Below are 14,263 nucleotides of genomic sequence, written 5' to 3' on the forward strand. Positions count from 1 at the left end.
GTAGAAAATAACATGGCTATATACAGGGAGTAGAAAATAAACATGGCTATATACAGGAAGTAGAAAATAACATGGTTATATACAGGGAGTAGAAAATAGCATGGCTATATACAGGGAGTAGAAAATAACATGGCTATATATAGGGAGTAGAAAATAACATGGTTATATACAGGAAATAGAAAATAACATGGCTATATACAGGGAGTAGAAAATAACATGGCTATATACAGGAAGTAGAAAATAACATGGCTATATATAGGGAGTAGAAAATAGCATGGCTATATACAGGAAGTAGAAAATAACATGTCTATATACAGGAAGTAGAAAATAACATGGCTATATACAGGGAGTAGAAAATAACATGGCTATATACAGGAAGTACCAGTGCCGAGTCCCTCCGTTATCTGTAATACTATATGTGGTCCTCTATCTCTCTCAATCTCAAACTCTCCATCTCTCTCTCTCTCCATAGCTTGTTTTTTTTATCTCGATCTCAATTTGTATCTCATTATATCTCTATCCCCAACACCCTTCTGCCATACCACTGTACAAAACCATCCATTCCTGCCCTCTTGATCTTCTATCAGTGACTTACTCCTTTTAGGTCCCAGTGGAGCAGAGGGCTTCAACAGTGCATCTCCAGCACTGTTGACTGACTCTTCTACCAGTAAAGATGTGGTACTGTCTTTGAGTAGGGCGTTCTTCTGCCAGTAAATATGTGATGCTGCCTTTGAGTAGCTCAGTCAAGTTGTGACAGGTTATTGCCTGTTAGAGGCCACGGGGGAAGACTTAGTGGTTTGGAGGCCCCCAGGCAGAGTCCAGTCTGAAGCCTATAGGTAAGGAATAGGATGTAGTGTATACCTCTTTAAGCCAGACAGTATATTGTCTCCTGTTAAAATGTATGCTTTCTACATTTGTAAAGTAAAAAGGTAATTATTGTGGCACCTGAGCGGAGGGGCGTTTTGAATGGGGTGACTGGAGAAATAAACAATTGTGGAGAATTTGTTTCATTCCAATGCTTTTGGCAAGCCTTTCAGGGACAAGGCTGCCTCAGGGGGGCTTCAGTTTGGATCTAGGCTGTGTTATGATCTGATTGTTAAGTCATGTCCGACGGGACAGGAGGTTGATTTGGCCAATTTAAACGGTGCGCTGACTTGCTCTGAGTGACTCAGACGTTTTCAGTGAACATGAAATTGGTCTGTGAAGACGGACATTTTATTATTGGCAGATCGGATAGCAAGTGAAGAATGAGTAGAAATAGAAGTGTCTGCTGTTAAGTGAAACATCTCTGGCTTGGTTTTGTAAAAAGATTCAGTCTATGTCAGAGTTTGATGTTACTGGCTAGATCTTCTGTAGTGTGCTGTGGAGCTAAGTTGTCTTACTTTGCTTATACACTATGGACCTATGATGTAGACACCATTGGCATAATAGGCGGGATATTAAATATGATATATCTCCCCTCCCCTCCTCTCTCTCTCTCTCTCTCTCTCTCTCTCTCTCTCTCTCTCTCTCTCTCTCTCTCTCTCTCTCTCTCTCTCTCTCTCTCTCTCTCTCTCTCTCTCTCTCTCTCTCTCTCTCTCCTCTCCTCTCCTCTCCTCTCTCCTATAGAAACATAAGGTGGACCTGTTCTACAAGCTGCGTCACGTGATGAACGAGCTGTTCGACCTTCGGAGACAGATGTTGTCTGGTCACCTGACCCAGGATCAGCTCAAAGACGTCAAGAGACACATCACCATCCGCCTGGACTGGGGCAACGAGTAAGTGACCTTACCAATCGGCTAACCTAAGAATAAAGCTGAGCCATCAAACCACTCACTCCTTAACCTTGTCTTATCTGACCCGCAACACTTTAAACTGACAACTGAGTCAACAGGTCACCTTGTTATAGTAGTAGTGTCTGGGTGTCTGGGTGTCTGGATGTCTGGGTGTCTGGGTGTCTGGGTGTCTGGGTGTCTGGGTGTCTGGGTGTCTGAGTGTCTGGGTGTCTGGGTGTCTGGGTGTCTGGGTGTCTGGGTGTCTGAGTGTCTGGGTGTCTGGGTGTCTGAGTGTCTGGGTGTCTGGGTGTCTGGATGTCTGGGTGTCTGAGTGTCTGGGTGTCTGGGTGTCTGAGTGTCTGGGTGTCTGAGTGTCTGAGTGTCTGGGTGTCTGGGTGTCTGGGTGTCTGGGTGTCTGGATGTCTGGGTGTCTGGGTGTCTGAGTGTCTGGGTGTCTGGGTGTCTGGGTGTCTGGATGTCTGGGTGTCTGGGTGTCTGGGTGTCTGGGTGTCTGGGTGTCTGGGTGTCTGGGTGTCTGGGTGTCTGGGTGTCTGGGTGTCTGAGTGTCTGGATGTCTGGGTGTCTGAGTGTCTGGGTGTCTGGGTGTCTGAGTGTCTGAGTGTCTGGATGTCTGGGTGTCTGAGTGTCTGAGTGTCTGAGTGTCTGGGTGTCTGAGTGTCTGGGTGTCTGAGTGTCTGGGTGTCTGAGTGTCTGGGTGTCTGAGTGTCTGAGTGTCTGGGTGTCTGAGTGTCTGGGTGTCTGAGTGTCTGGGTGTCTGGGTGTCTGAGTGTCTGAGTGTCTGAGTGTCTGGGTGTCTGAGTGTCTGGGTGTCTGAGTGTCTGGGTGTCTGAGTGTCTGGGTGTCTGAGTGTCTGAGTGTCTGGGTGTCTGAGTGTCTGGGTGTCTGAGTGTCTGGGTGTCTGGGTGTCTGGATGTCTGGGTGTCTGAGTGTCTGAGTGTCTGGGTGTCTGAGTGTCTGGGTGTCTGAGTGTCTGAGTGTCTGAGTGTCTGGGTGTCTGAGTGTCTGGGTGTCTGAGTGTCTGGGTGTCTGGGTGTCTGGGTGTCTGAGTGTCTGAGTGTCTGAGTGTCTGAGTGTCTGAGTGTCTGGATGTCTGGGTGTCTGGATGTCTGGGTGTCTGAGTGTCTGGGTGTCTGGGTGTCTGAGTGTCTGAGTGTCTGAGTGTCTGGGTGTCTGGGTGTCTGGGTGTCTGAGTGTCTGAGTGTCTGGGTGTCTGGGTGTCTGATTGTCTGGGTGTCTGAGTGTCTGGGTGTCTGAGTGTCTGGGGATCTGAGTGTCTGGGTGTCTGAGTGTCTGAGTGTCTGAGTGTCTGGGTGTCTGAGTGTATGGGTGTCTGGGTGTCTGAGTGTCTGGGTGTCTGAGTGTCTGGGTGTCTGAGTGTCTGAGTGTCTGGGTGTCTGGGTGTCTGAGTGTCTGAGTGTCTGGGTGTCTGGGTCTGAGTATAAAGGACCATGACATTAATGGAGCCTAAGACGGCCCCATATTATATTCAGCTGTCAGCCAGTCAGTCAGCCAGTCAGCCAGCCAGTCAGTCAGTCAGCCTGTCAGCCAGCCAGCCAGTCAGCCAGTCAGCCAGTCAGTCAGCCAGCCAGCCAGCCAGCCAGCCAGCCAGTAAGGCAGTCAGTCAGTCAGTCAGGTAGTCAGCCAGTCAGCCAGCCAGTCAGCCAGTCAGCCAGTCAGTCAGCCAGCCAGTCAGCCAGTCAGCCAGTCAGCCAGGTAGTCAGCCAGTCAGCCAGTCAGCCAGCCAGTCAACCAGTCAGCCAGTCAGTCAGCCAGTCTGCCAGCCAGTCAGTCAGCCAGCCAGCCAGCCAGTCAGCCAGACAACCAGTCACATGTCTCTCATCTCATCTCACATGACTCATACCATTGGTCTCTGCTTTGTGTAGAGTAGACTAGATCACTTTCTGTTCTGTCCCCATCTCCACTGACAGAATCCTACTGATAGCACCTAACACATACACACAAACATGTGCGCACAAATACACATGTGCAGGCACGCCCAACACACGGACTCAGGCGCACAGTCAGGCAGGCAGACAGGCAGACATGTGAGCAGGCATACACTCATGCACACACACACACACACACTCACACACACACACACACACACACACACACACACACACACACACACACACACACACACACCCTCTGCAACACAATATTGTCAACATCCAGCCTGGCACTCATTATCAGTCTGGCCTGGGGAAATGTCCATAGACCTCCTGTACTGAATATCATTCTCATCATGCTGTTGAAGGGTTTCAATCAAAGTCTTGTTAAGCATGAAAATTCCCTAGCTTCTATTTGTCTGGTTTCTCAGAAACACACACAAACACAAAGGTTATATTAGACTGCAGGAGGATATACCTCCCTGCTTCACTGAGACAGGTGTGTGGTATAGAATGAATAATCCCACTGACACTTAGAACTGTCTCCTCTCCTCTCCTCTCCTCTCCTCTCCTCTCCTCTCCTCTCCTCTCCTCTCCTCTCCTCTCCTCTCCTCTCCTCTCCTCTCCTCTCCTCTCCTCTCCTCTCCTCTCATCCCTCCATCCCCTCACTCCCTCCCTCTCCCCCCATGTCTCCCTCCCTCCCTCCCTCCCTCCCTCTCCCCCGTGTCTCCCTCCCTCCCTCCCTCTCCCCGTGTCTCCCTCCCTCCCTCTCCCCCGTGTCTCCCTCCCTCCCTCCCTCCCTCCCTCTCCTCAACAGACACCTAGGCCTGGACCTCGTACCCAGGAAGGAGTTTGAAATGGTGGATGCAGACCAGATCAGCGTCTCAGACTTATACAAAATGGTAGGTATAACGGTACCACCGAACTGTGATATGACATTGTTTTTTTCCTACTAAACTAAGTTGAATGCACTGACTATAACTCTCTCTGGATAAGAGCATCTGCTGAATAACCTAAATGTAAATGGAAGGTACCACTGGGCCGACTGTGTGCTGCACACACTAGAGTCATGACGATGTCCTGCTGTTGCCTAGTGACTGTTGCCGGTGTATGGTACAGTGTCCAATCAAAAACCTCTGCTATAGCTGGAGCTGGAACTAGATATTTTGTCTTAAAAAGTGATGATTTGCACATTAATCATATTCAGTGTAGCCATAACAACAGCTAAACTATACTGAACAACAATATAAACAAAACATGTAAAGTGTTGGTCCCATGTTTCATGAGCTGAAATAAAATATTATAGAAATGTTTCCATACGCACAAAAAGTTTATTTCTCTCAAATTCTGTTCACAAATTTGTTTACATCCCTGTTGGTGAACATTTCTCCTTTGCCAAAATAATCCATCCACTTGACAGGTGTGGCATATTAAGAAGCTGATTAAAGAGCATGATCATTACACAGTTGCACCTTGTGCTGGGGACAATAAAAGGCCACTCTAAAATGTGCAGTTTTGTCACACAACACAATTCCACAGTTGTCTCAAGTTTTGAGGGAGTGTGCAATTGGCATTTTGACTGCAGGAATGTCCACCAGAACTGTTGCCAGAGAATTTAATGTTCATTTCTCTACCATAAACCGCCTCCAACGACATTTGAGAGAATTTGACAGTACGTCCAACCGTCCTCACAACCGCAGACCATGTGTAACCACACCAGCCCAGGACCTCTACATCTGGCTTCTTCACCTGCGGGATAGTCTGAGACCAGCCACGCGGACAGCTGATGAAAACTGAGAAGTATTTCTGTCTATAATAAAGCCCTTTTGTGGGGAAAAACGAATTCTGATTGACTGGGCCTGGCTCCCAAGTGGGTGGACCTATGCCCAGTCATGTGAAATCCATAGATTAGGGCCTAATACGTTTATTTCAATTGACTGATTTCCTTATATGAACTGTAACTCAGTAAAATCGTTGAAATTGTTGCACGTTGCGTTTCTATTTTTGTTCAGTATATAACAGGTACAGTAGTTATAATTGTGTTGTTGAGCTCTTTGATACATGACCATCGCAGCAACAAAACAATAAAGAGGCAGTTGTTTATTTGTCGCAACAGGTCGTTTAGCTAGCTGAACATCTGGAGCACAAATACCATCAACAGTATATGGAAGCAGAGAGGCATTGCCAACATGATGATTGTGTCTGATGAGAGTGTCTGCCCTGCCCTTGCTCCCAGCTCTGGGCTTGACGTGGTGCTGAGGTACTGGCAGAGTGCTACAGCCCTGGCAGAGTGCTACAGCCCTGGCAGAGTGCTACAGCCCTGGCAGAGTGCTACAGCCCTGGCAGAGTGCTACAGCCCTGGCAGAGTGCTACAGCCCTGGCAGAGGGAGGTTATCACGTTCGTTGAGTACAGGATTGGACCAAGGTGCAGCGTGGTATGCGTACATGTTCGTTTATTTGATAAACACAGACAAAACAACAAAAGCTACGTAACGTGAAGTTCTAAAGGCTAAACATCAAACAAGCCAAACACACAGAAACAAGATCCCACAACTAAAGGTAGGCAAAATGGCTACCTAAGTATGATCCCCAATCAGAGACAACGATCGACAGCTGCCTCTGATTGGGAACCACACCTGGCCAATATAGAAATGCATAACATAGAATTCACACCCTGACCAAACCAACTAGAGAAAACCGGGCTCTCAAGGTCAGGGCATGACAGTACCCCCCCCCCCCAGAGGTGTGGAAGTAACTGAAGAAATAGCTGGCCCCCTACCCACTAGCGGTGAAGGGTTAAACATGAAAACTCCCCTACCTCTCCCAAAACTTTCCATTTTTAAAATAAAATGTAAAAAAATATATATATATATATATATATATATATATATATATATATATATATATATTAAGTCCAAATATTTGTATTGTTTTATTTTTTTTACAATCAATATGAACACTTCTATAAAATCAGGTTCAACATAACACGCTCAAAATAAAAGTTCAGTAGTAGTTGTCTAACCAGACCAAGAATCAACACAGAAAAGTAACAAATAAAACGCCTTAATAAATAGTTGTCGCCACCGTGTGGTAGAAAATGGCGTCGCCCTCACGTTAATTGGCTTCGGAAGGTTACTAGCATAACAGCACAATTACATTACTAAATAATCATAGCATCACCACATACAAGTAATAAACAGTACATTATATTTCCCCCCACTCACTCATGCTACCAGAAGCTCCCTGAGAATTCCAATTGTGCAGAAAGCGAAACCTAGGCAACTGGCGTGCATCAGCAACCACAGTACTTCTTGAAGCCGGGTCTCGGATCCCTCCACGTGACGTCTGACGAAGACGAGTCACGGCACCAGTGTAACAGATGTATATCGTACTCTCCTTGCGTTGTGTTTTCTCCTAATAAATCACATCAGCCAGTGGTCCCAGTTGAGCATCATGTATTTCTGTTGTTAAATGGGAAACAGCACGTTAGTTGTGCAGAGCTTAACGATATTGATGGCTGTCGATGGCAAAATCTGTAGCATGAAGGCAACTGTGTTAGCAGTGGGCTCATGTGACCATTACGTCGGTGTATGCTAGCTAACACACGTATCTACAGCAATCATATGCCAAAGCACATCCCAGAAAGCCCCTCAATCCCTAACAGGTACCATATACCCACACATGTATGAATCAGTAACGTACAGCAACCTTGGACACATTGTAATATATTAAACAGTGTTCAGAACATGACCTACCCCTTGCATCACATTTTCATACTGGGAAGACCTGACGTTTGCGATCTCCCCCTAGCTGCAAGCGGGGCCAATCACAACACGCCTTATTGTCATCAGAGTTGAACCAACCAATAAGAATGCTTGAACATTAAATACACATTTCTTTAGAGGCAAGTGGAAACATAACCAACCCTGTTACACACGCACCACTGGTTTAGTGCGGGGAGCAGGTACGGGGCGTACAGGACTGGATACACGCACCACTGGTTTAGTGCGGGGAGCAGGTACGGGGCGTACCGAGCTGGCGACACGCAGCACTGGTTTGGTCCTACCTGGGCTTCTACCTTCGCCCAGGGTCCTTTACCAGCAAATATCTCCTCCCAAGACCACATCTTCCCCACCTGTGTCCAAGGTGTTTGCTCCTCCTGGGCATGCTGCTTGGTCCGTTGGTGGTGGGATCTTCTGTCACGTTCGTTGAGTACAGGATTGGACTAAGGTGCAGCGTGGTATGCGTACATGTTTGTTTATTAAATAAACACAGACAAAACAACAAACGTAACGTGACATTCTAAAGGCTAAACATCAAACAAGCCAAACATACAGAAACAAGATCCCACAACTAAAGGTAGGCAAAATGGCTACCTAAGTATGATCCCCAATCAGAGACAACGATCGACAGCTGCCTCTGATTGGGAACCACACCCGGCCAACATAGAAATACATAACATAGAATTCACACCCTGACCAAACCAACTAGAGAAAACCGGGCTCTCAAGGTCAGGGCGTGACAGAGGTACTGGCAGGGTGGCCGACTTGGTAGAAGGAGAAAGACAGCTACAGATGTAGGATCTTAATTTGATCGCCCTGTTGCAGGAGAACTGTCCTGCAATGCAGGAAATGTCAAACCTGTAGTGTATTTGAGGTTTAAAAAGGCTTCTGAAGTTTGTAATTTCCACTTGGAAATGTCAGACCTGATTTTCGCTTATGAAAATGGTATCAACCCCTACAAAAAATGTTCATTAATTATAATCCATGTAATAATTCACATTTACTGTTGCTTTAGGATAATTTTCCTGCTGTAGCAAACTGGCTCAAATAAAGATCCTACATCTGATGTCAGAGGTACAGCGAGGTGGTGGGGAGAGAGAGAGAGACCGTGGTACAGTGGCAGGTGGAGGGATGGTCTCTGGGGGAGGCCCAGTGTGAATGGAAACTCACCTTGGATCACTCTAAGACAAGATAGAGGTAGATGGAAGTGGGCAGTCCTGGCAGATATGACAGCATGACAGGGAGATGGTAGGAGGAGAGAGGGGAGGGGTAGAGGGAGGAGAGAGGGGAGAGGGGAGGGGTAGAAGGAGGAGAGAGGGGAGGGGTAGAGGGAGGAGAGAGGGGAGGAGAAAGGGGAGGAGGAGAGGGAGGAGAGAGGGGAGGGGTAGAGGGAGGAGAGGGTGGGAGAGGGGAGAGGGAGGAGAGAGGGGAGGAGGAGAGGGTGGAGAGAGGGGAGAGAGGAGGAGTAGAGGGAGGAGAGAGGGGAGGGGGGAGAAGAGGGAGGGGAGAGGGGAGGGGTAGAGGGAGGAGAGGGGGAGAGAGGGGGAGAGGGAGGAGAGAGGGGAGGGGTAGCGGGAGGAGAGGGTGGAGAGAGGAGAGAGGGGAGGGGGGAGGGGAGGAGAGGGTAGAGAGAGGAGAGAGGGGAGGAGAAGAGGGAGGAGAGAGGGGAGGGGGGAGAAGAGGAGAGGGTAGAGAGAGGAGAGAGGGGAGGAGTAGAGGGAGGAGAGAGGGGAGGGGGGAGGGGAGGAGAGGGTAGAGAGAGGAGAGAGGGGAGGAGTAGAGGGAGGGGAGGGTAGAGAGAGGATAGGGGTAGATGGTAAGGGAGAGGGTAGCGAGAGGATAGGGGTAGATGGTAAGGGAGAGGGTAGCGAGAGGATAGGGGTAGACGGTAAGGGAGAGGGTAGCGAGAGGATAGGGGTAGACGGTAAAAGAAAGGGTAGCGAGAGGATAGGGTAGACGGTAAGGGAGAGGGTAGCGAGAGGATAGGGGTAGACGGTAAGGGAGAGGGTAGAGAGAGGATAGGGGTAGATGGTAAGGGAGAGGGTAGCGAGAGGATAGGGGTAGATGGTAAGGGAGAGGGTAGCGAGAGGATAGGGGTAGACGGTAAGGGAGAGGGTAGCGAGAGGATAGGGGTAGACGGTAAGGGAGAGGGTAGCGAGAGGATAGGGGTAGACGGTAAGGGAGAAGGTAGAGAGAGGATAGGGTAGACGGTAAGGGAGAAGGTAGAGAGAGGATAGGGTAGACGGTAAGGGAGAAGGTAGAGAGAGGATAGGGGTAGACGGTAAGGGAGAGGGTAGCGAGAGGATAGGGGTAGACGGTAAGGGAGAAGGTAGAGAGAGGATAGGGGTAGACGGTAAGGGAGAGGGTAGCGAGAGGATAGGGGTAGACGGTAAGGGAGAGGGTAGAGAGAGGATGGGGTAGATGGTAAGGGAGAGGGTAGCGAGAGGATAGGGGTAGACGGTAAGGGAGAGGGTAGAGAGAGGATGGGGTAGACGGTAAGGGAGAAGGTAGAGAGAGGATAGGGTAGACGGTAAGGGAGAGGGTAGAGAGAGGATAGGGTAGACGGTAAGGGAGAAGGTAGAGAGAGGATAGGGGTAGACGGTAAGGGAGAAGGTAGAGAGAGGATAGGGGTAGACGGTAAGGGAGAGGGTAGCGAGAGGATAGGGTTAGACAGTAAGGGAGAAGGTAGAGAGAGGATAGGGTAGACGGTAAGGGAGAAGGTAGAGAGAGGATAGGGTAGACGGTAAGGGAGAAGGTAGAGAGAGGATAGGGGTAGACGGTAAGGGAGAGGGTAGCGAGAGGATAGGGGTAGACGGTAAGGGAGAAGGTAGAGAGAGGATAGGGGTAGACGGTAAGGGAGAGGGTAGCGAGAGGATAGGGGTAGACGGTAAGGGAGAGGGTAGAGAGAGGATGGGGTAGATGGTAAGGGAGAGGGTAGCGAGAGGATAGGGGTAGACGGTAAGGGAGAGGGTAGAGAGAGGATGGGGTAGACGGTAAGGGAGAAGGTAGAGAGAGGATAGGGTAGATGGTAAGGGAGAGGGTAGAGAGAGGATAGGGTAGACGGTAAGGGAGAAGGTAGAGAGAGGATAGGGGTAGACGGTAAGGGTGAGGGTAGAGGGAGGGCAGGAGGTGTATGGTCCCCTGTAGCTCAGTTGGTAGAGCATGGCGCTTGCAACGTGTGGGTTCGTTTCCCACGGGGGGCCAGTATGAAAATGTATGCACTCACTAACTGTAAGTCGCTCTGGATAAGAGCGTCTGCTAAATGACTGAAATGTAAAAATGTAATAAACACAGACAGGAGAGTTTGGATCTCAGCCCTAATAAAAGCTAAAGGGAAGAGAGGGGGGAAAAGGGAGGGAAGGGGTTGTTTGGATGATGCATTTCACCCTGTATCTCTTCTCTACACTCTCCGAGAGAGAGACAAGATAAACGAGACAAAACAACATCAAAGAATGACTTGTACATTGACCTCTGTTACTCTCTGTTTGGATCTATGAAGTAGACATATCTATGATTGAATCACCTTTCCCTGGTGTTTCTATACTACCTCACCCCTTCTGCATAGTTGAACATAGTACAATGAACTGTTTCTGTACACTGTTCTGAGCGGTGATTCAGTGTTTCACACAGTCACTGTCTCATTCTGACAGCCTGTCTCATTCCATCTTGCCCTGTCTTATCCTCCCAGCATGCTGTGCTCTGCTCTGCCTGGGGTACCGACTCATACCCACAATGCTCCTCTGCTCTCCTCAGACAGTCCTGACAACCAACCACAGCTTAGCGCTGCTGCACTCTAAGCAAACAAAACATGTACATATTGCCAGGGTTTTGCTATCTGATTCACCATCAAAAGAGGATGACTAACTGAGGATATCTCTCTCTCTCTCTCTCTCTCTCTCTCTCTCTCTCTCTCTCTCTCTCTCTCTCTCTCTCTCTCTCTCTCTCTCTCTCTCTCTCTCTCTCTCTCTCTCTCTCTCTCTCTCTCTCTCTCTCTCTCTCTCTCTCTCTCTCTCTCTATCTCTTATTTTCTTTCTTGTCTTTGCAGCATCTGTCCAGCAGACACAGTGTCCAGCAAAGCACAACCCAGGTACAGCATACACTCTGCAGTTGCTATCATGCATAAACTGTTTTTGAATTTGGGGCAACAGAATGCTAACATCATGTTATAAAATAATCTATGCTCAATAACTTTCCCTACAGGGTGACAGTATCCCTGTCCCGTCTCGTCCCCACAGGGTGACAGTATCCCTGTCCCGTCTCGTCCCCACAGGGTGACAGTGTCCCTGTCCCGTCTCGTCCCCACAGAGTGACAGTATCCCGGTCCCGTCTCATCCCCACAGGGTGACAGTATCCCTGTGCCGTCTTGTTCCCCTACGGTGACAGTATCCCTGTCCTGTCTCATCCCCACAGGGTGATAGTATCCCTGTCCCGTCTCGTCCCCACAGGGTGACAGTATCCCTGTCCCGTCTCGTCCCCACAGGGTGACAGTATCCCTGTCCCGTCTCATCCCCACAGGGTAACAGTATCCCGGTCCCGTCTCGTCCCCACAGGGTAACAGTATCCCGGTCCCGTCTCGTCCCCACAGGGTGACAGTATCCCTGTCCTGTCTCATCCCCACAGGGTGACAATATCCCTATCCCGTCTCATCCCCACAGGGTAACAGTATCCCTGTCCCGTCTCATCCCCACAGGGTAACAGTATCCCTGTCCCGTCACGTCCCCACAGGGTGAGAGTATCCCTGTCCCGTGTCATCCCCACAGGGTGACAATATCCCTATCCCGTCTCGTACCCACAGGGGTAACAGTATCCCTATCCCTTCTGTCACCCCTGTGGGTACAATACATGTGCCTTCTCTACAGGGTGACATTATCCCTGTTCCGTGTCGTCCCCACAGGGTGACAGTATCCCTGTGCCATCTCGTCCCCACAGAGTGACAGTATCCCGGTCCCGTCTCATCCCCACAGGGTGACAGTATCCCTGTGCCGTCTTGTTCCCCTACGGTGACAGTATCCCTGTCCCGTCTCGTCCCCACAGGGTGACAGTATCCCTCTCCCGTCTCGTCCCTCACCATGTCTTACTCTAGCATACTACACTGTAAAAAACACCCACAAATCGAGATGTTTCAACTAATTGTTATTAAGTAACTAGTTCCACAGGCTTTTTTTTTTGTTTACTCAATTTTTCGGTCAAAGTGTTTTCAGGGCGTAACATTTTTAGTTGGCCCAAACTTAAGTCCAACATGAGAAAACATAGGCAAAAATTCAGTCAAGTTAAAATGATGTGTTTGCTCAATTTGTCTCATATGGTCATTCAACTCGAAAATTATAATTTTACTTACCTAAAAAAGGCTGTGGAACTACATTTACATTTTAGTCATTCAGCAGACGCTCTTATCCAGAGCTACTTACAGTTAGTGCATTCATCTTAAGATAGCTAGGTGGGACAACCACATATCACAGTCATAGTAAGTACATTTTTCCTGAATAAAGTAGCTAACAGTAATGTCAGAGATAGTAAGTGGGAAAAAGTGAAGTGCGAGTGTTAGAGCATGAACCTGCAGGAGCGAGTCACTTCTTTAATGTTAGCGGAGAACGACAGGGTGTTGTCCAGGGTCGCGCCAAGGTTCTTTGCACTCTGGGAGGGGTACACCGTGGAGTTGTCCACCATGATGGAGAGGTCGTTGAGTGGGCAGGCCTTCCCCAGGAGGAAGAGCAGCTCCGCTCCGTCTTGCCGAGTGACTTGGTGTATGGAGAGAAGAGGAGAGGGCCTAGAACCGAGCCCTGGGGGACACCAGTAGTGAGAGTACATGGTGCAGACACAGATCCTGTCCACGACAGCTGGTAGGAGCGGCCTGCCAGGTAGGATGCAATCCAAGAGTGTGCAGAGCCTGAGATGCCCAGCCCTGAGAGAGGGTGGAGAGGAGGAACTGATGGTTTATGGTGTCAAAGGCAGCGGATAGATCTAGGAGGATGAAAACAAAGAACAGAGAGTCAGCTTTGGCAGTGAGGAGAGCCTCATTGACACAGAGAAGAGTAGTATCGGTTGAGTGACCCGTTAGGGTCAAGAAGATCATTCTGAGAGAGATAACGTGAGAGTTGACCAGAGGCAGCACGCTCAAGTGTTTTGGAAAAAAAAGAAAGAAGGGATACAGGTCTATAGTTTTTGACGTCAGATGAGTCGAGTGTTGGTTCCTTGAGGTGGGGAACGACTCGGGACATTTTGAAGTAAAAGGGGACGCAGCCAGCTGTCAGGGAAGAGTTGATGAGGGAAGTGAGGAATGGGAGGTCTCCAGAGATGGTCTGGAGAAGGGAGGAGGGGATGGGTTCGAGCGGGCAGGTTGTCGGGCGGCTGGACCTCTCTAGTCGCAAGATTTCATCTGGAGAGAGAGGGGAGAAAGGGGTCAAGGAGTAGGGTAGTTATGTGTGAGTGAGACCAGTGGAAAGATGTCGCAGATGTCGTCAACCTACTTTTCAAAGTGATTGACAAAGTCGTCCACAGAGAGGGAGGTGGGAGGGGGTGGCGGATTAAGGAGGGAGGAGAAGGTGGGAAATAGTTTTCTAGGATTAGAGGCAGAAGCTTGACATTTAGAGTGGTAGAAAGTGGCTTTAGCAGCAGATACAGAGGAAGAGAAGGTAGAGAGGAGGGAGTGAAAGGATGTTAGGTCCTCCTGGAGTTTAGTTTTCCTCCATTTTTGTTCAGCTTCCCACAGCCCTGTTCTTTAAGCTCGCAATGAGTCACTTAGCCACGGAGCAGGAGGGGAGGGCCGAGCTGGCCGAGAGGAAAGGGGACAGTCATAGGACGTGGAAAGGGAGGAGAG

General features: G+C 49.1%; 1 protein-coding gene across 1 annotated transcript in view; it reads left to right on the plus strand.

Moving 5' to 3' along the window:
* Window positions 1–14,263, plus strand: part of LOC121577920 (dedicator of cytokinesis protein 3) — a 255,676-nt gene that overhangs the window by 114,531 nt on the left and 126,882 nt on the right. Inside the window, exons 6-8 of the mRNA XM_045224098.1 lie at window positions 1,609–1,757; window positions 4,482–4,566; window positions 11,492–11,533. Of these exons, the coding sequence (XP_045080033.1) occupies window positions 1,609–1,757; window positions 4,482–4,566; window positions 11,492–11,533 (276 nt within the window). The remainder of the gene's footprint in view (window positions 1–1,608; window positions 1,758–4,481; window positions 4,567–11,491; window positions 11,534–14,263) is intronic.

This window comes from Coregonus clupeaformis, chromosome 12, assembly GCF_020615455.1.
Source record: "Coregonus clupeaformis isolate EN_2021a chromosome 12, ASM2061545v1, whole genome shotgun sequence".
Taxonomy (NCBI): Eukaryota; Metazoa; Chordata; class Actinopteri; order Salmoniformes; family Salmonidae; genus Coregonus; species Coregonus clupeaformis.